The following is a 24,999-nucleotide window of genomic DNA, read 5'->3' as shown; positions in this document are numbered from 1 at the left end:
CTATACTTTGGGGTGAAGTCCAGTGCTGAGTATTTTTGAAATGAGAATTTTGAGTGTGTTTCTGAGTTCTCTTAGTTGTGTTACCGTACAGGGAAGTGAGGGAGAGGTAGAGGGGGAGTTTGTTGATTGGTAGAGTTGGTTTGGTTGTTTTAAGACTGATGCAAATGTGCCTGAATTGCAGGCACGCAGTTTTGACCCGAAGAAGGGTCTCCACTTAGGTGGGGTAAGATGTCAGGAGTGAAATTCTGCACTCTGAGTTCAGCAGGGGAGCTTAGGAAGGCCATGGTGGGAGCCGGGCTAGTTAACCAGCCCTGTCAGCAAGGAAAAATAAGGCACTCAGGGGTAAAACACTTCAGTTAGCCAGAATTTCTTTGAAAGCTTCAGTAAAGAAAATACCCTAGGTGCTAGGAAGTCTGTTACTCAACCAAACCAGTTTTCTAAGCAGCACTTAGAGATGTAATAACTGTTAATTATTAAAGGAGAGAGCAGGCACAGTAGTCAGGGAGAGCAAATAATGGCTATTAGCTTGGTGCTGGAGACCAGGTGTATGATGAATAACTGCATCAATTCAGCTGCATAAACAGAGAGCAGAGGCTGTATGACAAGAATAATACAACTAACAGAGTCATAGGAGGAGTAAGGTCAAGGGAGCAGAGTAACTGTAAATATTTGGCTAGTATGGAATCTTTAAAGTACTTGATTAATGCATGTTACCTATAGGTTAGAAACTCCCAGGAAATGTGTGGTTGTACTAGCAGAAACATTAAACAGCTGGCTTCAGCAGACAAATTGGCTGGATTTCAAGCATTTCTTCATACATATATATATGTATTGAATTTTATATATATATAAAATTCCAGGTGATATTTAAATGATATCTGGACAAGGTATCCATTTGGTTATTAGACTAGAATCAGAGTAATTTTGGCTGGAAGGGATCTCTGGAGGTCATCTGGTCCCAACTCCACACAGGTCTGGGCTAAGCTAGCTCAGGTTGCTCGGGACCCTGTTCAGGGGGGCCCTGGCAGCCAGGCACTGCCAGTTATTTAAAAAAAGTCTTTTTTTCTCAAATTTTATTCCTTTTCCCCTCAGTAAGTAGTACGTGACAGACTATACTGTTACACGGGGGGGGGGGGGGGCAGCAGAGCAATCTGAACTCGTTTCAACTAGTTAAATAAAAATAATTCACAAAAAGAGTGATTTAGTCCCTAGACTGTTCTAGGAGTATTTCTGTAGGGATGGATTCAGACAGAGTAAAATTGCTTTGCTTTGCAGGCAGTCCAGGCAGGAGGCAGTTTTAGCCTATAACCTCTGTAACGAAATTGCATCAAGGCTCTGCCTGAGCTTACAGACCTGCTGGAGAGAGAGAGAGTAGTAAATATGTAATATTTTTATTTCATTTATTAAAATTCTGCTGTCTGGTTAGAATGGCTGTTTAGCCAAAACGTCTATGATAGATTTTTCTTCCTTGCAAACAATATTTGAGCAAAGAATTCTTTTTTTTTTTCTTAAACAAAGTTGGGTTTTTTTGCCAGGTTTGATAAATGTTTCTATTTCCACTGCAGTTCTTGAAGCTTTAGTTATTGGAAGAGAATCTGAAATCACATATAGTCTAAAAATATGTTTGTAATAACTAGGAAAAATCTTTTGGCCGCCTTTGTGAGCAAAGGCATTCAGATTGTTGCCAACTGATGTGTAGAAGTGCATTAGGAACCACAGTCTTGGTTACATAAGGTAACCAAGAACTGTAATTAATTCCTCAGCTTTAAAAATAGCTGCTAGGAGGAAGTAATTTTATGAAAGGTCATTAAAGCAATATTCTCTCATATCTAATAATTGGAATGAAAGTAAACGAGATCTACCAGAAAGCAAAGAATCTGATTCTAGCTAAGAACACACAATTTACTCTTAGAGAGATTAGTTTCATTTCTGGACTTGTTTTGACAGCTGGAAGTAGAAACCTTTAAAAGCATTGGAAATGTGTCCTGGGCAGAATAAGCTCTTCTCTGCACGTTCAAAAAATAATTTAGTGTAGCAAAGAGATCTTTTTTTGCTATTGCCAAACCCCCAACCCACTTCAGATGCTGAAGTAAATATTTGAAAGCTACAGTAGAAGAGGAGCAAGGAATGTTGCTGTGGCTGCAGGAGGAACAGTTCAGGGAAAGATGCTACATAGGTCTTGGCTCCTTGTGCCCTGGGCCTCCTTTTCAGCAAAGCACTTGTAGCACAGGAGAGGTACAAGCTAATTCCTCCTTCTGTCTATATCAAATCAGAAAATAAGTCTTTGACATTGAAACTTGGCACTCCTACTTATTTTTTTTACTTTTAATTTTTATTGGGGAATACCTTTACCAACTTCTGAAAGGAATTCTTCAAGATAGGGTTCTTTTTTCTTGCTATGTGCTTTGTGGTGGCTGGTGTCTAGCAGTCCCACAGGTTCCTAGGTAAGCTTCAAGCATTATGTATTGCTAAATGAGAAGTATGGGAGTATAAATTACATTGTTAATAGAATAAATGGATTGGGGTTTTTTAAAGGTGGGATTTCTGTTGAGGCAGCAGCATAAATCCAAAACATAGGGGAGCAATGGCTACCCCAACTATTACTTAAGACACAGAAGGTTTTGCAAGTAGATCGTGAACTTGAAGTGTATGACAGTCATCCTTCTGTCTCTCTATAGGTATCATACATTTCTGCGTATTTATTAAAGAAAGCATAGCAGTTGAGAATGCTGAATGAGCAGGCAACTAGTGACTGTCAGTTGACCAGGAACACTTTAAAGCAATGCCCTCTACAAGAGAGAGAGTATGGCCCACATGCAAAATTTGAATGATTGCCCTGCATGTGCATATGTGCGCTTTTTTTAGTAACTGTCTATCGCTTCTCCCCTTCCCCTAACATCCTTTAGTTCCCTTCTCCAAGTATTGCTGCCATTTATCTTGAATGCTTGGTGTAATGTGACTGTTACTAGGGGTCATAGCTAATGTAAGGATTAATTTTTAATTGGTTATTGTCAGTATTGCAATTTTTTGGGGTATTTAACCATTTCAGAAAATCATATTTGGTCATACTGTATTAAGGTAGTTCTGTCAACTCAGTGAGCATCACTTAAGTCTGGAGGCAGAAGTTTGATATCGATTTCGAATTGTCTCATTACTCATTGAAAGAGTCTCATTTTCATATGTATTTAGATGTGTCTCTTTATATCCCTATGAGTATCTGTATACCTGTATAATACTTTTTTTTTTTTAAGAAAGCACAGTGATTTGTAAAATCTGTGTTTCTGAACTGCTCTTTGGAAAAAAAGTAAGTATTTAGCCAGGCAGAGACTGAAACCAGGAGGCAGTGCCGTTTGGCTCTAGACCCTCTGTTGGCCCGGCATCCTCATTAGAGCTTTGCTGGTGGTGTTCCCTCAACAATGTACAGCTGCAGCAAGCCCCAGTAAACATCTCTGGTTCTTTGTTTGGGTGAATTGGCTCTTGGGCTCCATGCCACAGCGGGGTCATCCACCCCAACAGGGCAGCCTGGCTGATGAGAGGGTCCTGCTGCCACCAGAGTGCCACGGGTGCTGCTGTGGGACCACCACTGTCCCTCTCCACTCCCCTCTGGGCAGGGGTGGATCTTGTTTCCCATCAGGGCTGTGTTATCCCTGTGAACAGCAGCACTGTCAGCCATCACAAAAAAACCATATATTCTCCATGGAAGCAAACACCACATCTACTCCCTATGTAATAAAACCGTAGCTCTTTCAATAATTGTAAGTGACATATTACTTGACTTCATCATCATACACAAGTCGTGATCCCTGCATGTTGTATTTAAGCTTGGCCTGCTTTGTATGCAAAATACTGTCTCCAGTTCAACTCAGACATGTGTGCTTGTATGAAAATGGCAAAAAAAAATAAATCAATGAGGCTTCTGCTGAAAACATCTAAATTACAGTTCATTTTTGGTATTTGTCATTTGTTTTAGTGGCCATCCCAGCCTAAACCGTAACACTTAGCAGTGTAGAATTACTTTGGTTTTAATTATCTTGCAGTGCTCCTCTTCAAATGGTATTAAAGTACGTAAGTCAAAGGCTATTTTTGTGAACCTTGAGAGTTCGTCAAGAAGGGCAAGCTGTGCATGATGAACACACATGTTTATTCATTATGATTTTCTTCTGGTATTGCAGCTAACAGACTCCTAAGTACAAAATAAAGCACTGTGGTGACAGCTTTGCTATTTTAGCTCCCCAAATGTCTTTTTGTCTCGCAAAAAAGACAATTCTTCATACTATTTCCTGGTAGAATATATTGTCGTATGTGCATGGTGGTCAGTACCTACGTGTAATATTGTACATAAATAGGCAGTTGAAAATCTGAGTTGAAGCCGTGTGTTTCTTGGTAGTTGATGTAAATTATTAAAGTTTTAATAATCAGAGGTCATGGGAATGGGAAAACTAGGAGTGTTTTGGCATGGTACGACACCCATGGAGTTGCAGACTGCAGTTCTCCAATCCAGATCTAATTTTTTTCTATCTAGATCCTCCTTCCCCTCCCCATCTCTACATACGCAGTGTTCTTGTCCTTTTTCCCCCCCTTAAACTCTGAATTTTCTTAGGCTTTTTAGTGTGTTGCAGAGGTTATAAAATAAAATAACTTTTTTGAGTTAACACATTTCTTGTTCTAATGAACTATGGTGGGAGTTAAGCGACTGTATAGCAAATTGGGAGCAAGTTAATGATTAAATTTATAAATTTATATCCTGAAGCTTTGCTATAAGGTATTTCATCTCTCTTACTTTTTTTACTGTAAGGTATTTCATGGTTCATCACATTGCACACTTGTTTTTTCTACAGAGCTCTAATCTCTTAAATATGTAGGTTTTCAAATCAAATATTTTAGAGAGTATCAATTTAAAAGAGAAACCTCAGACCTTAAATACTGAGTATTGAATGTGCCATTTATGAACAGTGACTTTTTTTGGGCTGCTCCACCAACAGCCTTACAGTGACGGTCAATAAAGTATAGTACCATGGCCTGAGATCAGGTATTCAAATGATACAACACAGAATGTTTTCATCAACTTCTTGGATGCAATTTTAAATTTTTTTTTGTTTGATAAAGCTCATTCAAATTATTAGGTAAACTGAATTATTCATACTTAAGTCAAAAAATCAAAGAAACAAAGAACTCACGCTTTCAGAACTGATGCAGGTTCCATCTCTGTAATATGCAGAAAGATACTTACCACCTTACAAATATTTAAGACTTAAGTAAATAAGTAAGATCTACTCAAGGACAGCTTCTGTCATGCATGGGTATTTGGCAGTCTTCTCCCCCCCTCCCTTGTTCAGTATGAATTATTTTTAAAAAAATGTATCTACTTTGCAGGCATTCTATGGTCTTGACTAATTCTTTATTCATTTTTAAATTAAGCGAGTGAGTTGTAAATTCTTTGGGTGAGGTAATAGTCACAGTCCCAAGCAAGCCCTGATTCTGGTGGCAGACGGAAGGGGAAATGGAAATGTGTTGCATTATGAAATCTATTGGGTATTTTTAATGTCTATTTCACCAGCTATCAGTAAGATCTGTTGCTAATTTAAAAATAATAGTGCACAGAACCAGAGTATATGAAGTTACAGTGAGTGCTGAAGGAAAAGAAGTTTTTAAGCTTGACATAATTTCCTATGCATTCTTTCACTTACCTTGTGGATGAGGAATTGGTATGTATTAAGTCCGTGAGCCAGAAGATACTTAAAAAAAAAAAAATCTATATGAATGAATTTTTACTTCTATTATGGGTACTGTCCTGCTCATCTTGTATCTTTTTCTTTTTTTATAATCCTAATAAGCTCTTTCTGGAGGAGTGTTGGGGTTTGGTTTTTTTAGCACTTTTGTATGCTTCAGTGTTAGTGGCTTGGGGTCTGGAGACCCCAGGTTGGGATTGTGCATTACCACAAGGCTTAGTGATGATTCTGGCAGAAATCTCTCCCATAATTTACCTCCCCCCATTATTTCTGCGGGTAGCAGAACCTACAAGTTCTCCAGAAACCAATCTCAAATGTTTAACAGGAATCTTAGTGGTGTAGCTAAGTGGTTTTTGTTTGGTTTGGTTTTTTTGGACATCCATTGTAATAAAGCTTTTTCATAGCCTACAAATGGAGAATATTCAACTCTTTATTGAAGTAGTTATACCAATTCTGTGTTTTTGTCACTCAGATATCCAATTATAGGGGGGGGAAAAAATCCTGTGTTTTTGTTAGCCAATTATATGATCACATTGATTATATGGAGAAGCAGCTGCAACATGAAGGTCCCTTCCAATCCAATTCTATGATTATATGAAAGATTCAGAGATGTTTGTATAAGTCAGGCTGCAAAGTTGGATAGTGTGTTGATTCCAATTTACAGCTAATGTTCAGTTTCTAAATCATTCTTTGGATACATTGGCACCTTTATGTGTGGGGGGGGGCAGGGAGGGGAATCTAGAATGTTTTTCAAGTGGAAAGCAAATATATTTAGGTATTGATTCCTTTTACGAAGTGAATTGCCAGTATTTGACTTCGTTGGTGTAAAGATCTTTTGCAGTTTAATAGTTGTGGCAATTTTTATAAGTGATGACCAGTAACAGTATGAAAATCTGGCTTCTAGGTGTGCTGTTGTCTTGGTGCTACTAATTAGATGTGACATTGAGCTGCTGTTTCACTGCCTGGCAGCGACTTGTGCCCTATAACCATAAACAAATTGATTTGATCTGATGTGTTCAACAAAATAACCAGAAATAGATGTATGGTCCTGGAAATCTTTACTGGTTATATAGTTGTGTGTTTATACTGTGGTGTTTTGTCCAGAACTTAATTGAAAACAAAGTTTGGTTTGGCTGCCTCTCTATGTAGAGAAAGATTATTGTACACAAAACCTTGGCCTTCTGACGGTAATTATTCGGAATAAGCTACATACAAATCCCTGTCTTTTCTGGTCTTGGCAATGTAGAATTTCAGAAGAAAACTGATCTTCTGGTTTTACCAGGCGAAGGGCGGGGTTGGGGGGTTGTGTGCAACAGGAACTTAATTTTGATACAGACGGATCTTCTATTTAATCTTGGAAGAGCTGTTACGATGACGAATCATTTTACTACATCTACTTTAGTTCCTTCGGGTTTAGTTAGTTCTGTGGGAATGTAGGAGTCTGAAAAATGATTGGGTTGTGCAGGATATTATTCAGGCTTTTGCTTTTCTTTAATGGCCATCGAGCCATTAATATTGATGAGAAATGTTAACAGTTGTCAAGAAGATAGTATGTTTATGCAGTACAGAAATAACAAACTGTGTTCACTTAAGTCCTCATTATATTTCCAATTGTATAATTGCATTGGTCCTATGTACATGTGAGGTCCCTGTTGCTCAGACAATGTTATTGATAAGAGTGTAATTTGTATTATTCAAACAAACCATTACAGTTTCAGATAGTCTCTTACATTTTTTGCACTCTTCTTGTGTAAGCAACTGTTTAAATATGTTGCATCTTTAAGTCAAATGGCTTGATTTCCTCAACTTTGGTACAAAGCTTAATCTGACAGTGCTGTTATTGTTGAGGGTAGTGCAGGGGCTCAGCCAGACTGTGAGGCTCGGGGTGAGCTGGAGGAGGCCAGTGCTCGGGCTCTTCCTCAGAGCAGCAAGGAAGAGCTGCTCCAGAACTTAATTGAGGAGCTCTCAAACCCTGGCGTTTCACTGGAGATTCCCAGGCAAGGCCTATTTATGTAGCTCCTGCTCATTTCAGAAGATGCGCTCTACTCCAGATAGAACTCCACAATTAGCGTTGCTGTTGCTTTAGAGAAAACACTTCTGCTCTAGATTAAAAGCAACCTAGAAATAATGCACTCACTCTTTCCATTAACATTTTTCCTTCAGAAATGTAACTTTTAGGCCCTTTAAAATGTGACTTCTAAACCCATCAGTGAGATCTAAGAGTGATGATTTGTATGCATTAGAAAGTAGTATTGTATATTTTATTTCCATGGAAACTGGCATCTGTGATGCATGTTACTGTAATTGCAGTGGATAATAACTTTTCACATTTCTAGTTTTGATGGCAATATCCATGTCAGTAATCAGGTGGGTAATGCTGCTGGGCGTGATGGTCAGAACTGTCAAGCAGTTTCTCCTGTGTGGAGAAGAAAACTCATAACCGTGAATATTACTTCCGTTATAAAGAACTTCTACCTGATAGTCTTTAATATTTTGAATTTATTACTCAAAGATAATAGTAACTGTTCTATCACTACTAATTCAGGTACTTCCAAGATAAATATAAGTAATTACTAGCTGGTTTAGAGGCTTTGCTTTTCATCTATACACTTGAATGTATTTCTTTTTTTCTTTGCTTCCATCTCAGAGATGAATAAACCCCTAGGCTGATCTCTGTCATGTGCACATATTCACAGTGCATGAACTCGTGTATTTATGTACTCATTCATCTGCTTTACCTGTAATTTGCATTGCAGCAATTCATAACAAATTTCCACAAAGAAAACCATTAACTAGGAAAACTTTTGATTGGTTTGATGTCACACATGGTAGTATTAATGAACTTTCTCTGTTCTTTTTAATATCCAGTTTCAGTAACCTTATTTCAGTATTTACTATTAGACCACCTGAGTTTTTTACAAAATATTTATGATGCCTGAGTCACGCTTAAGCAATATTGGAGGAAGCCTTTTTTTCTCTTAAAGACATAAATGGTGATGTAAGATTTTGGAGGGGAGGGGGGGTGGTTGGGGGGTGTGGAATCAATCTTTTCCATTTTTTCGGGGCCAAAGGAAATCATCACAGTTGGCTTTAATAAAGACTAAAAGGATGTCGGTGAGTAAGAGCACTTAAAGAAGAGCTACATTGGTGTTTGTGCTAAATTGCTCTCCAAAGAAAAGCTCCATGTAAAGCTGAAGGTCTGCATTTTACCTGCTTCTGACACTTTGAAGTTAAATGCAGGTTTTCCGCTGCCTTGTTTTGTTTTGAACTCTTCCATTCTGCTCATGTAATTGCTCTTTAGTAAGAAAGTCGCGGCAATTCATGATAATTGCTAAATGGTTTATTTTTTTGCATGTCACGTAACTTGTGTCACCGTGCAATTGGAGAGTACACTTTTCAGTAGTAGCCTAGTAAAAGAATACTTGCGATGTGTCAGAAATACCGAGGAAAATAAGATGTAGCTCCTTATTTTGTTCAGTAACTAGCCTATTCTGCATCTTGCTGATGTCAAATGTTTTTAGTGCTCATGGGACAGACATGCAGATGCTTAACTCTGCTACCATGAATTGTCACATTGATTTCACATGATGATGAAGTTAGACATGTGTGGAATGTTTGCAGTATTGTGGCTTTAATGAATTATTATGTTAAATATGAACTTGGTCCAATATGTAACTTACTGCAGAATGAAATTACTGTTATATTTTGTAACTTGCATTTTTTAATAAGGTATCGTGTATAACAGAAATCAATGAGGCCCACTAGCTTGCTGTATAAGACGACTAGTAAAAAAGTCTCAAGAAATTTATCCATAAATTAGCATCTTCCTAAAAGTAAAACTAAGCAAATGAAAAAAACCCACCTCAAAACCAACAAAAACCAAACCATGAAAACTGCAGCCTTCATCTGTGATAGTTGTGTCTTCCCATGCTCAGACCTAATTCACATAGCTGGAAAAATTCACAGCAAAAGGTCCAACGTCCCACTTTCTCTTTTTTTTTTCCACTGTTTTACTGTCATTAAAAATCTGTTGTTGCTAATGTGCCACAAAAAGCAAAGCCAGTGTCTATTCCAAACCTTGCTAAGAAAGCAGAGATCGTGACTCCATTGCTTGTAAACCTGAGTGTTCTGTGACACATTTGCTGTACAGACTTTTTCATTAATAATGCCATTTGATTGTTTAAATAGAAAGTGTGCACCACGATTTTTCTTTTTTCTTTATTAACACTTTTTTTATTTTATTAATTGTGTTGGGTGAAATGTGACATCCATTCATGGGAAATTCTGTCCCTTAAAACCTGCTTTCAGTATAGCTTGGATAAAATCCTATGTTATGCTTAAAGATTCTTGAAATGGTCAAGAAGAGATTAAAAACAGTGGAGAATAGTAAAAAACCGACACTCTCGAAGCAACTGAAGGTAGGTCCGCACTGCAGTGCAGCACTAGAATATTGATATACCTGACATAAGTCAGCAGTACCAGCTTATCTGGACTAAACTTTAGTGCTGTCTCAACACCAAACCCAGAGTGGGCTAATTCGTCTTGAGCCGACTGCTTTGACAGCAGAATACAGACTAACGCCTTTAAAGTCAGGGTGTACAGTTCTGTGTTAGCCACAGGAGAGCCTAAGAACTGATTACTTACTGGCCGTTTCCAGATGCCAGTAAATGTCACAAGTCTTTTGAAGGCAAAGGTGTTTCATGTGTGTGTTTGAGGGGGATTTTGGTTGGTTTTGCTTTTTATTGCTCTTAGCGAAGGGGAGAAGAAATGGGAAAGCAGTGCGTAGGTCATATGCGTCGTCTGCTGAGTGGGAGAATAATAACCACAATTTAAAAAAATAATCTTTTTCTGGAGCTGAGATTTTTCACAACTTAAAGGCCTTTAAAAGGTCCAGTGCTATTAGGACTCCAGTGTTTCTTTCTTAACTTCTCTCTGAATGCTTTATTTGCTAGTGTTTGACCTTAACCTGTACCTCTTGAAATGTCTGTGTAATTCCTCAGCTTTGATCAGTGGTCGGAGCTCCCTTTGAGAAGTCCGTGGCACTCACACTAAACTTGCTGAGTTACTTGTGATGATGGATGAACGCCTGTGTTACTTGTGATGATGAATGAACCATTGCGTTAGGAGTGGGCAATATTATAAAATTTCTTTCAAGGCAACAAGAAGAGTCCACAAGCTGATGATTTTAGTATCTCTTCCATGACACCCAGAAAGGCACAAAGGTATAGCCAGTCCCATAAAGCTGTGTACAGTAGGAATCATTGCTAGTGTCATCGCTACCCGACTTGCCAGTTAGTAATTGGTGTTTCAGTTGGTTAAGTGTACTCCAGTCAGCAAGCATTTTCAGCTGATATGATACAGAAGGCAAATATATATAAAAATAAATGCAGTAATTGCAAAAACTGGCAGTATTGAATAAAACTAAATAAGTCAAAGAACATACTTTCTGATATTGCAAATATTTGTACCAGAAAAATGGTGTGAACATTCATTTTCAAGATGATTCTGAGTGTGGGCCGATTCCTTTGTTTTACTGGCGATGACTGTTTTTAAGACAGACTGTATTGTTCCGAGTGTTTTGGTGTGAAAGGTGATGAGTGTAAAAGGTTGACTTTTTAAATGGATGACAGATTAGGCAAGTGGATGTCTGCCAAGGACAGCTATGTGGGTACAGAAAAACCTCTTTAGAGTCATGGGTTTTCGGAGCAGAGGAAGAGCTGCAGCGGAGGAAAGCAGAACACCAGGTAAAGCAAAAAGCAAGTAATTAAAATAGTCTAAAATCTGAAGGATAAGCCTGGTCCAGAAACCCACTGCAAACACTGCAATGAACACTGGGTAGAGGCAAGGGATGGTTTAACTATCAAACTAAGTGGTATAGGATGGATTAAGAAAATGTAGTTATGTCCCTAAAGAAATCCAGTGATATCCCTGTGGAGGCAGATTTCTGATAAAACTTTCGTATTTTTATATTCCCTGTAACTCAGTTCTCTTTGCCATGAAGTTTTATTGGTGGTATCCACTTATGGTGAAAGCTCATTCTGCTGTTATTAGCTTTTCCAAACTTATTTTGTGTTTGCATGTTAAGTTTTTAATGGCTTTAGCAAACTTCTAAGCAAAACGAACAGAAGAATTGTCTTTGGCAGTTGCTCAGTTCTGTACTGTAAAATGAATTGTGCAAGAACAATAATCTGGCCCTTCGTGATTGCTGTTTGACAAAGGAATTTTTGTCATAAGGAACAGATATATTCCCCTTTAAATTTCTTACCGAAAGCTTTATTCAGATACATATTTTTTTTTAAATGTTTAGACATATTTTTAAGTTAGGCTATTTTGAAAAAGCAACAAAACCCCTCACACTACCCACCGTTCTAATAGATCTAGTGCACATTAATTCAACATACTTGTCTAATATGTTTTGGCAAGATATAAAAAGAAATTGGGGAAAATCAAATCACCATGTTTGAAATTTAACTGAATCAATGTAAACCTGGGAATAGGGTGAAATACATGGAAAAAATTTCAACCACATCTGGCATTAAAGGTGTGTGCTGCCTTGGTGTGGAGGAAACATCGCATAGCTAGAAATAGTATTTTAATTACTGTCGCAGAAGACTTGGTACGGGTTTTGGAACAGGAACAACTTATTGTTTTTTTTATATTTTTATTCAAACAATCCTAGGAAACACATTTTGTGGACTATTTGAAAAAATCCACAAATCAGTAAACTAACTTCCGACTTTGTATTTCCTAGTATGTGTTGGTTTCTTAGAATACAGTGTGGCTTCTAGCTCTGAAGTAGACTGCTGTTTTAAGTAGCCAGTACGTAGTCTTTTGTACTAAATTACTTTCAACCTTTTTCTAATTTGTAATTCATGTCTATTTCTAGGGCAGAAGTAAATACATATTAAGGACTCAATTTTCTGCGTAGAATTAATTTTATTATAGAGATTTCCCTTTCTTTTCATTGTTTGTCGCACTTTACAGTCTAGTTATTCTATAAATACTAATGTAACTTTTTATTTTGATTCTTTTAAAAATCTTCTAATTATTTCTGTTGGTATGTTTTTAAACATCTGAGCCTGCTAAAAGAAATAGAAAGATGAAAGATTGTACGTGTAATACATGTACAGTTTTAGGTAGCCAGTTCCTGGGTTTATTCTTTTTGGGTCTGGATCTGGTTTTGCAGTATATCTGAATGCATTCTAACCAGGGAGTTTCTTAGGAATCCCGGCCTCATTAACAAGTTTATGAACCATATTTTTAATGGCTTTCTGTGTGCCTGAGTGGGTGTACATACGTATCAATACACTTACATATACATGTAATACATAATAGTGAACACAGTTTATAATTGGTAATCAGTACGTATTTTATTGACTACTGAACTACTTAAGCATCCCAAGAACACGGCTAACTCTCAGATGTTCAGAAAACTTTCTTCTCTTTCTGTTGTTGGGAGTTTTCTCTATGCCTGGGAAATTAAAGGGTTTCTGTCATCATGGGCTCCTTGATCAAGGTCTACTTCAGATGCTTATCTGTGCAAAATTGGGGTTATCCTGCCGCATGGACAGGAGGGCTGGGGAACAGGATGGAAAAGGCATGTGCTACTCTGGCCCCATGGGTTTGGGCTTCAGGGCCGTCTCACAAAGAGGGGAAAAGCACTTACTCCTTTAAAGCGTAGATGGAAATCCTCTCAGAACATTAAAATAAAAAAACTCCTCTTTTTTTTTTTTTTTTTTTTCCTTTGAGTCTAGTGTTACTAAGGAGAGTATCGTGAGATTGGGGATACCTGTTTCCTTTCACTGTCTCCTCTAGCATGTATAAATAATCTAGCAGTCGCTTCACTGTGCGGGTCATATATGACTGCATTCAATAATAGGGTTGAAAAAAGTAATAATGTTAAAGTCCGTACTTTAAAGATATATGCCAACCCCCTTTTTTTAATAATACAAATATCTGAGTCTTCAGAATAGAAGGAACTGCTTCCTAGTTTCGTACTTTAATGTGTGGGGGTTTCTTTTGACATGAAATATTCCTTCCTTTCCTCTTAGCGTGCAGGGTTGTCTAGGAGAATGTAATGCTTTGCAGGCACTTTCATAGACGTTATCTCTTCTTTTTCCCCAAAGCACATTAGGCCATACCTTACAAGAATATCTAAGATCCACTGTAATAACTCTGATGGGCTGGGAAAAAATAAGGTTTTTAGCTACAGTACAGCACTGGCATGGTGTCAGTTTGTGATACATACCGCATGTTACGTACCACTGATAGGGAATAAGAAGTATTTGTAAAAATATTATTCTTTAGTTGATGTAAAGTTAATGAAATAAGATTTCTTATATGTGCTTGGTTGATGAAGCTTTTCTTAGCATTTATTCAAAAGAATGTGACAAGCTTACTAAATTCTAATAAAGCTTTATTAAGTTAATGCTTACAAATAGTTAAGCAAATATGGAATATTCATTACAGAGTAAAATTAAGCTTTCAAAAAAACAATTTACTTTTTAATTGCTGAAAAGGAGTAATTTGGTTTAAAAGCACAAGTCTTATGCTCTAATTATCATGCTCTGGCTTAATTTTGTGACTTTTTATTTTTGTATGCATCTAATAGTTTTTGAAGTTTAGCTGAATGATTTTGCACTACTAGTAAGTACATCCTTTTCCAGATGTTGTAATCTGCATATTTATCGATGGACGTTGTTTATTATGTCTTAGAAAGTCTGAATGGAAGTGCTATATCTAATGGTAACTTCATTGTAATTATGAGACTGTAGTATTACCGATGACATTCTCATGTCTATTAAAAAAATAAACCTAACTTTGCAGGTAGTTTTGGCATCACAATTTGTCTGTTGCCTATAAGAGGGATGTTTGTTTATCATACCTTTGCATTGGCAAATTCTTTCAGACTGATAATTCAATGAAGCGTGTGAAGATTAAAACTGCATCCTGTATTGATACTTACCAAAATATTTGGCCATTTAAATGGTATTAGCAAGCTATAAACTTCCGAATGATCACTGTGTAGCTATGGAGTTCAATATCAGTATGTCAAAAACATTGGAAAAACTGATTTTCATTGATGTCCAACATTTCCTAGGCTTTCAGAATGACAAGGCTGAGGTAAGGAAAGGCTGCGACACAACATAATTTTCTGCCGCATTGTATTTCCAGAGTGTATTTCCAATATCGAACTGAAAGTATTGGTGGGGTTACGCGCTGCAGTGGCTCACACACCGATGTGTATAAATGAACTAAAGCCTGTATTGTGAAATCAATGCTTATAGACTTTGCTCTGTAAAAGTCAGGCCTCACATCAAAATGTTTTATTAATTTTAAACTGAATGAACATCTTGTGTCCTCTCCTTGTTTTTTTTTCCTTGAATAATAAATCACTAAGGAAATTACTTCTTTTCATTTTTTTTCCCCAAGATGGTCATTCCTGTTCTGTTGCATCTTAATCTCAACATGTATTTCATAAATAGTCGGGGGGGTCGCTTACATTTTTTTTTAAAAAAGTACATTTTCTAAGTTCTGTGACATAGTTTAGCTCTCTTTCAACATAAATTACTCTGAATGTATGCCTTTCACTGACAAGCATGTAGCATTATCTGCTTTGTCTTGTTCCTTATTTAAGTAACTACTAAGGTTTGCAGGAACTAGTAGAACAGAGCTATTAATTAGATCAAATTAAAATAAACTTGCTTTAATATGGTATAGCTGGTGTGCTAAAATTTCCCTTTCTCCTATTCACAGCTGTTAATTTTTCTCCCTTGCAGCAAGGTTCCTTGATAATAAAAGTCCTTTCATTATCAGCAGTTTTCTTCTAACCTCTGTGTCGTGCGGCTGACTTTTCATGTTCCCGTAGATCTTTGACTTTTCACATTTATTATCAAGTTTTAATTTGAGAGAGAGAGGCAGAAAGGCATAAAGTAGCTGTGCTGGGTGTACGAAGATGCTTGGTTTTGTGAGTGTACTTGGGGGGGGGGGGGGGGGGGGCGGTGTTTGAGAGCTTGAAACAGCATTCACCAGCACTGCAGCTAGCCTGAGATATTGGGGTATTACTTGGTGGAACTTGGAGTTGCCAAAAAGAAAAATCAAGGAAACTATTCATCTGGTTTGGGTTGATAAATAAAACCAGTTTATTTCGTGAGAAAGTTTGTGACTGTGCCAAAGTTAATAAAAAGTTGAGATGAACTTTGCTTGTTATGTTCAAAGGCGCTCTCCTTCCAAAAACAGCTTTCCATCAGATACTGCTAGAATATTGGAAGTCTCCTCGCCATCAGTGAGTCATACGTGCAGTATATCTGCGGTCGGTGTCCCTGCATGGGAGCCAAATGTTCAGAGATACCTAAGTGTCTTCGGTCCCAGCTGTCCCTCGTTTCTTTTATGTGGTCTCGCCCTGGGGGAGGAGGGAAGGGTGAAGTGCTGGGAATCACCTCAGAGGTTTCTAGTCCTTTACAGTAGGGAATATTTTCCCTGTTAAATCATCCACTATTGAGATCTGCTTAAAGAAGTCCTTGGATTCAAAGGAAACTCAAGAGGACGAGCGTCTGTACTGACAAACTCTAAGAAAGATCTTTTGGTAACTTTTTTTTTCCTTTTTACTTTCTCATTATGCCCTTTTCCCCTATCTTGCTCATCATGCACTTTGCCATGATCACAAGCGTGAACAGTGGTGAGAGGTCATTGCTGCCTTTCTTCAAAATGCTGGATGTTACAGAACCAGCTCCTGTTTTCCTTCTGACACTCTCAAATAAGGCTCCTTGCTCTCTGAAGAACAGGTCTTTAGAAATGTTATTGCTTCTTTGTGCCACTCTTTGAATGGATAAAAAAATACCCGACTGTAAAGAAAAGTAGGTTTGCATGAGGTAACTCCTGTGAAAGTTTTACAATGGCCAGCTTCTTTCAGTAGTTGGATTTTTTTTTTATCTATTTAAAGACCGATTGCACAAGAGTTAACCTCATATTGCAGACTTACAGCAACACTTCTGCTGATGCAAAACTAAGACTCTCAGTCTTGTATGAGTCATGGCTTTAAAATGACTTGTCATATTAATTAACTTCAGTTCTGGGCCTTAAGATCCAGAACTTGTATAAGATCTGAGAAGAAACTGTGTATCATCAAAATAGATGTATCCCTGAAGGGCTGTACTTTAATGACCAGAATAACTTAGTGTTAAGTGGAAAATCATCCTGGTTTGTGATGGTGTTTTTTTTTCTCTCCACCACTCTAAGGATCCATTTCTTTCCTGAAACTCGGGCTTTCTACTTCAGCGGACTAGCAAAAATTAAGCGGGGAAAAAAATGGTTATAGTTTGATTTTCAGTTATTTGTAATATTGTGTTCCTTAAGTGGGAGTTCACTTTCTGATCTTCATTATGCTAGGTTCGTTATCTAGTCAAACAAGGATTTGGAAATCTTTTTCCAACCGTAATCACTTAGAGCAAGACTTTCAAAGGAACCATTATAGGAAAATTGAGATGTGAATACTTAAACTCTGTGGCAAATCCCAGAAATAACGCCCTCCTTGTTGCTTGATAGTAATAGGCAGAGCCATATAGCATAGGGGAGCAATTTTTGGAGGGGTTTCTGTTGCAGGTTTGTATGCTGCCATAGCAAATTCATGTCACTTGTGGTTTTGACAGTTAAAATATACAACTAGTATTGTTTTGAAATTGTAGTAATTGTTCATGTTGTTTCCACACAGCACACGAAACACTTGTGAATTGCTAACTTAAAGCCACTAATTCTTAACTTAAAGACTAAGTCTTTTCCTTTAAAAAAGTTTCTATTTTCTTCCACAAGCATTTCTAATACTTTTTCTTTGTAACAGTTCAGAGTTTATTATTTTTTTTTATTTAATTATGTGGCAGAGTTTCTTTGGTCTTAATGGGAATGTGACCTTAATTAAAACAAAACTAGAAAAACAAACCCAAAACCACTACCATAGTTGTTTCTGTACACAACTATTTACTTGTTTCCATTGTAGAAGAACCCTGAATCCTGGAACTGCAATGAAGCTTACATTGGATCTTGTTATTCTTGCATATGTTACTGGGTGTTTACAGTAGACATGTTAACAAAGTTGAAGAGGAAAATATTATCTTTAAATCACTGTGGGAAATACGGAGAGTTAATGGCAAAGCTTAAAAGGTTCATGCAAGTCTACTTCTTCAAACTCAATCCTGTTCTTAAGCAAACTGTTAATTAGTGTAGCATTTCTAGTTAAAAAAAACTGAACAACAACTAACAAAAAGCTAAGATGTGGGGCTGTTAAGATCATAGGAAAGGAGCGAGAGCCGTGCAGCCAAGGGGAGAGTCATGGACTGAAGTTAAGTAATCCGCTTCATCTGTGGAAAGCCGTTGTACAGAACTAAGCAAACGAACACATCCTCAAAAGAGGAGGCTCAAGTCCAGACAGCTCAAACACAGACAATTGAATAACAACAAAGTAAATGCAGGACGGGGGAGAAGACTGTCTACCTAAAGTCAGTAAATTGAAGCCAAATACAAGATTTCCTACGGAGGTTTTCTACAAACAGTATCTGTCTCTCTGTTCTTGGGAATCAAAAAAGGAAATTAAATTTCTGTCCTTGGAACTGAAACATGGACTATGAGCTCCCCTTTCAAACAGACAGAATATACTTTGTATGAATGACCGTAGGCAGTCACTTGAAACAGTTCAGAAGGAATGTGCTTTAGGGGGAAAAAAAAAAATATATTTTTAAATTCATTAACAATCTTTAAGAAAAACGTTGCCAAAGATCTTAGACACCGAGATGTGTAAACAGTTGGTCTCTACCTAGGTATATTCCTTAATAGAGACTTACAAATTTATAAGAAATCTCTGTATGAGTGTGGGGTGGAACTCTGCCACGGAGATTGTAACTTTTCTTACGAAGAAAATATTTGAGATTATAGAGTTAAATTTTACCTTGTATTTATGTTGCAAGATAAATGTGAGGAAAGGGGTGTGAGGTTTTTGACGAAGGCTTTTAGGCTAATCTTAAGTTAGATTTGTTCTAAATATACTTTATCAATGTGCAAATACATAATGGTTTTCTCACTCCAAACACCTTTTGTATAAACGAGTGAAGAGCTACTTACGCTAGCAGGTTTTATAACATAAATACAGTGTATTCAAAGTGATACTGAGACTGATGGTACAGTGCTCCTTATGATAAAACTTCTTCCCAATAAAAAGGATGATGAGGTTGTGTTTTGTTGTAGCTTTGTTAGGGCTGGGCCTCTTCGTGAAGATGAGCCTCGTATTGCCATTCCTGCTGACTTGTATTTGCGCAGGTTAGCTCAGTGCTGTTGTTACTTGTCTATAAACTGTTGAACAGATGTACACACGTTTATTCATATATGTATATTTTGCTGACAATTCCTTGCACCGCTTTCTAGTTTTGACATATTTGCTTCTTCAGATCTGGTGACCTTTGGTTCCATCTTTCTCCCAGAGTAGGCTGGATTGGCAGATAGTGAATCCGTTATGTGATAAGCTGCTTAGTGAAGTCAACGGATGTCCTAATGTAACTCTTTTCATAATATCACTTGTTATAATTTTAGTTTATACAAGGTCATTAGTAACTGTGAATCCTTGCATCCTTGCAGTTTAATCAACGTACTCTTTTAACTTCTTTCTCTCTAGGCAGAACTCGTGAAAGGGAACCTGCAAAGTGTTGGGCTCACGCTCCGCCTTGTGCAGTCCAAGGAGGAAGATGCAGGACATGTTGTTATTGAAACCGTGACTCCAAACTCACCTGCTGCCGCTGCTGATCTACAGAGGGGAGACAGACTTCTAGCAATTGGCAGTGAGTAATATAGAAGGGTTAGAGTTGGAAGGGACCTTAAAGATCATCATATGTCAGCTTTTAAATTAAGTGTCATCTTGCAAACTGGAAGGACATTTTTGCATACAGTTCAACTAGGCTGCCTTTCTTGACAATTACAGCAGCTATGCCTGGTGCTCATAATAAAAATGAACGTTTGTGTATTTATGGCCACATACAGTTATCATTCCCTTAATCCTTTGTTAAATGCCTGCATCTGAGAAGTCCAAGCTTACAATAAGGCTAATAGCAAAGGTTAAAAACGTTAGCACATAAAATCAAGTTTGCTCTTTAAGAATATAGCAATAACAAACAGCAAACTGGATTGTATGTTAGTGTTGTTTTTCATCTCCTGAAGTAATATATTTGTATGAATAAAATAAAAAGGATCCAACTGTTAACATTTCAGTTCAGCTGTCCTGTCATAATTAACTTCCTCTGTTAGTGAGCAACACTACTATTACCACCATTAAAGTTCTAAATGTATTTTTCGGCTATTTTTGGCCACTTTCAAATTTAACATTTTTGTCTTTTTTTTTAATAGGTGTTAAAATCACATCAACTGTCCAAGTGTTGAAGCTTATCAGACAGGCTGGCGACAGAGTTTTAGTCTTTTATGAAAGGCCGGTTGGGTATAATCAGCATGGTTCGGCACTGCAGGATGGATTTGGGCAATTGGAAGACTCTGCATTCTTGACACAGCCAGAAGATGACCAAGCTAGTTTATCAGCTGATGTTGATAACAGAGATTTTGATTCAGAATTTGAGGACTTAGCTTGTGAATCACCTGACCAAAAAGAAGACCTGCCAGCAACTCTGAGTCCCAAACGTTCAGTAGTAATACTTGCTGCTAAACCACTTGGAACTATATCTCCAATTCTGAATCGAAAACTACACTTAGGAAGTTATCAGACAACATCAAAAACACAACAACAAAAAGATGGAGCTAAAGCGGCAACATCCAAACCTGTCGAGAGTTCAGATGCGTCACAGCCATCAGGTAAACAATCACAAGGATCCAGTACTAAGCCCCCTGTGCCGCCTAGGCCACAAAGTAAGCCCATTTTGCTTACTAATGAAACTCAAAATCTGCCAGAAAGTGGAGGCGTATCTTCTGAAAAACCAGAGAGGCCACCTCCACCAACAAATAATGAAGATAAATGTACAGAGAAGGTGAATGTACAGAAGAATAGTGATCAAATAGAAGACCCAACAGTATCAAAAGTAATAACAGCACCAAAACAAGAAACGTTAAAAGATGGACTTACAGAAAATGCACGTAGTTACAAAGATAGTGGAGATGATCATCAAACGTGGGAATCGCCAGAAATTCCTTATAAAACCCGGCAAGGCCGATGGCCAAGGACAAGAACATCTTCCTGTCTGTTTGAAGTAGAAGAATACCATAAGTACCTTAATGTTGCACTGTGGTGCAGGGACCCTTTCAAAGCAGGTGGTTTTATCTGCTTAGGATATGCAAGCATAAAACTTGAAGAAATTGCTTTAGATTGTTTAGCTACATCCTCAATGCAATATATTAGAACATTTAAACTGGATGCTCCTACACCTAAAGCAGCAGTCACTAGAACAGCATTGCGTAATTTGACAACCCATAAGGGATTCAATGAAAAATTTTGTTATGGCGATGTAACTTTACACTTCAAATATTTAAATGATGGTGAAATTGATGATTCAAACTTTATCCTGGAGAAAGAAAGGGAGTGTCCCTTGGAAGAAGAAGCTCGTGCAGTTCAGAAAGAGGATCCTTATTTGGGACAAGTTCTTACAGAGAACAAGCATAACTTTCAAGATACTCAGTTTCAGAATCCAACTTGGTGTGATTACTGCAAAAAGAAAGTATGGACTAAAGCGGCTTCCCAGTGCATGCTCTGTGCTTACGTTTGCCATAAAAAATGTCAAGAAAAATGTCTAACTGAGACACCCTTTTGTGTAGGAGCCGAAAAGCGACTCGATCGAACTGTGGGAAGTTGCAGAGTAGAAGGACAGGAAGCTCCCCAAGCTACGCCCTCTCGTGTTGATTCAGAATCTAAATCTGTTAACAGAACTACAGGTCTGACCCGGCATATCATCAATACAAGCACCCGTTTGTTAAACCTTCGTCAAGTCCCCAAAGCTCGCCTTTCTGACCAAGGAACAGAGGTGGTAGAACCTTCGCCAAAGCACACACCAAACACTTCTGATAACGAAAGCAGCGATACTGAAATCAGTGGGCCAAGCAGTCCTTCAAAACGTGCAGCTGGTAGTGGGATAAAGCTGGTCCGAAAGGAGGGTGGTCTAGATGACAGTGTCTTCATTGCCGTTAAAGAAATTGGACGCGATCTCTACAGAAGTTTACCCACAGAGGAGCGTTTTCAGAAATTAGAATTTATGTTGGATAAGCTGCAGAATGAAATAGACCAGGAGCTGGAAAATAATAATTCACTTGTTAAAGAAGAAAAAGAGACGACCGATGCAAGGAAAAAAGCCTTGATTTCTGCTGCGCTGGCTAAGTCAGGCGAAAGACTGCAGGCCCTTACACTGCTGATGATTCACTACAGAGCAGGCATTGAGGATATAGAGTCTTTGGAGAACATGTCAGTAGAGCGACAGTCCAAAAGAGTGACTAAAGAGTCAGAGGAACCCAATATAGCAGAAGAAATGGAGAACGAAGATGTCAGTCTGATGGAGGCGCCAACATTCAACATCATATCGGCAGAACCAGTCGAGCCACCTGAGTCAGAAGACTGATACTTACATAGTTAGCGTTTGAAGGAATGGACTAAAAGAATACTTTGCACTTAATTACAAACATACACAAATTAAATTGAGGCACTGGTTTAATGCACACGTCCTGCTTCTCCACAGTTATTTGCCTGTGTAAGAGTACAGCTAATAATGGTTCTTCTCCAGCTACAGCACCGTCATGTTGTTAAACTGGCTGGTCAAAACTACATTTTGGGGTTTATATTGGAAATTTATTTTTAATAACTTATTTTTATTTTTTCTAATTATGTAACCTTACCATTTCACATTAATGTGTGTGGTGTCCTTAATGCATTACTTACCCCCACCCCCCCCCCCCCCCAACTATTTTTGTTTTTGAGCTGGTGTTTTCAACAGGAAACTGGCAGGATTTTCAAAATGTTTCGTTTCCATTGTATGGTGAAAAAAAAATTACAAGCTTGTTGCATGCCTGAGCTGATGACTGACACAGAAGTCACTGAGGGACCAGGCTTTAAAACGTCGATCACGGTTATTGTACGTCTTCTAGGTAGTTGTGTATTTCTTGCCAAACATATCATGGAAGCAAACGAAACGTCTTTCATTTTGTCCATTATTAATACTTACTAAAGTTAACATCGCGTATCATTTGTTTTCCATCTTTTTGTTACAGACAAGAACTTTTCGTTGTTAGTAATTAACATGAAATATAGTAATGCTATGCTAAAAAAAAAATCTTCTTTAGAAATTTGGGCTATTGTGTCCTGATTGAATAATACTAGATATCAAAGTACATACCAGTATTTCATAATAATCTAATTGGGAATATTTTTGGGATAAGAGGCCGGCTGACTTCCAGACAAAATTATATGTTTAAGTGGTGTTGTATTATCTGATAACCTGATAAAGAAAAATGGTTCCTCACAAGAGTTGGAGGTTTCATTGCATTCTATGGAAAAAGCATGTAATGATGGTTTAAGTAACTTTAAAATGTATTTTGCTGCAGACTTTATCTTATCATTTCAGAAAGCTTAAGGTACAACATACTTTACAAAAATAGATAAATATCTTCTCTCAACACTTTTGAGTAATCATATAGTGGTAAATTGCATTCAGCTTCTCGGACAAGAGCCAGTCTGAGCAGAAGGATCACCTTTGTCAGAAAAATGTCGTATACTGTATATAACATGTTTTATTTGAGTCACAATACGTGCGTCCAGTAGAGATGAGGAAGAATTTCAGCCAGCGGCTTTTGAAAAGAACTATCCGGTCTTGTGCTATGTGTAAACTGTGGATTTTAGCATCACCTGGCTAAGGCCGTTGTTGTTCTTTCCTGTAAACATGTCTTTGTTTCATCTTCCGTGTATAGAAATGTATAGAATATCATCTTTACTTTAGGTACTGTGTTAGGTACTGCTGTCATTATCACTGGTAGTAGAAAACAAAAAATGCCTTTGTGGAAATGGAGTTGAATCTAAGATGGTAGAAGAAAAAAAAAAACAAAACCTCATTTAAATTTTCAGGCAGTCTGTAATGTTACCTCTCCATTAAGTTTGCTTCTCGGTTTATTTTGTGATGGGCAAAACGAAGAAGCAATGGTTTTCGCAGATGGAGGAGCATACTTGTACTTCTAAACAAAACGGTTACTTCCACTCATGCAACTACTTGCACTTTGCTGTGAGTTCTGGGCAGTTGATACTTACTTAGTTGATGTATGGAAAACACTATCCATGCTAAAATAGGCATGTGGCACACGTCTGAAATTAAGCTTCAGCAAATAATCGCACAAAATTAGCTTCCCTTATTGACTGAAAGTTATTTAACCTGTATTTGCTTGAGATGCATATTAAGACTTCCCCACTCCATTTTCTCAGTGGCTTACCATTGGTGGTGATCTGCGTTCAATCTCCATCAGTGTTTGCTCTTATGGCCTACTATAGAGGTTTTCAAATATATCCAAGTACTTCATTTAAACCCTGGTACACATGAAGGAGCTGTGAAAACAATGCAAATACCAACTTAAAAAAAAAATAAAATAAAAAGATGCATTCAAGGTTTTAAATTGACTTGTGTAATACAGTGGGTAAGAAAAGCTGGATATAGTTTTCCTCGTATAGTATTGCTAATGATGATTGTAAGAGATAAATTAAATGTAGTGCAATATTTTTAAATATACTGAATGGGAAAAGGCCAAAATAGTTGTATTTTAGTGATAAGAAAGAAAACGTAAATTCCTATCTGGCATTAATTACAATAAACGGTGAATCTCGACGGGAAAATTGTAATACTACATTCCTGATGTAATCTTTGCTTCATGCTTGACTGTAAATAGCTGAAAATAAAGAATACCACAGAAAACAAGAATATCTTGACTTAATGATATCCGAACAGGTGGCAGCTACACACATTTGCAGAAGATCTGCCTAATATGATTTTGTTGGCTATTATTTTATCATGAGAATAAGCTTTAATAAAATAGTTTTGCTAAATTATCAACCTCTTTGCATTGTGTTAATATCTTTTTTTAAAACATTTGTATTGCAGTAGTTTATCATCCGAAACCACTACTTAAAGGACAGATCTTTGGGAGAAAACATTTTGCATTAACTAGAACTGCTGATTGCTGGGCTAATTGGGCTTCTATGCATTCTTTCTGTTTGCATATGCATTTATTTTTATTCTACACAGTTTAACAGTAGACACAGAGTTCT

The 24,999-nt window shown here is 37.5% G+C and overlaps 1 protein-coding gene across 1 annotated transcript in view; it reads left to right on the top strand.

The window, feature by feature from the left end:
• PDZD8 (PDZ domain containing 8) overlaps positions 1-24,784 on the top strand; it is a 65,018-nt gene extending 40,234 nt beyond the window's left edge. Inside the window, exons 4-5 of the mRNA XM_054204790.1 lie at positions 19,387-19,549; positions 20,112-24,784. Of these exons, the coding sequence (XP_054060765.1) occupies positions 19,387-19,549; positions 20,112-22,315 (2,367 nt within the window). The 3' untranslated portion in view covers positions 22,316-24,784. The remainder of the gene's footprint in view (positions 1-19,386; positions 19,550-20,111) is intronic.
• Positions 24,785-24,999: the final 215 nt, after the last annotated feature.

The sequence above is a fragment of the Rissa tridactyla genome, chromosome 6 (genome assembly GCF_028500815.1).
Source record: "Rissa tridactyla isolate bRisTri1 chromosome 6, bRisTri1.patW.cur.20221130, whole genome shotgun sequence".
Classification (NCBI taxonomy): Eukaryota; Metazoa; Chordata; class Aves; order Charadriiformes; family Laridae; genus Rissa; species Rissa tridactyla.
Note: the sequence above shows the minus strand (reverse complement) of the source record. Positions and strands in the feature narration are given on the sequence as shown.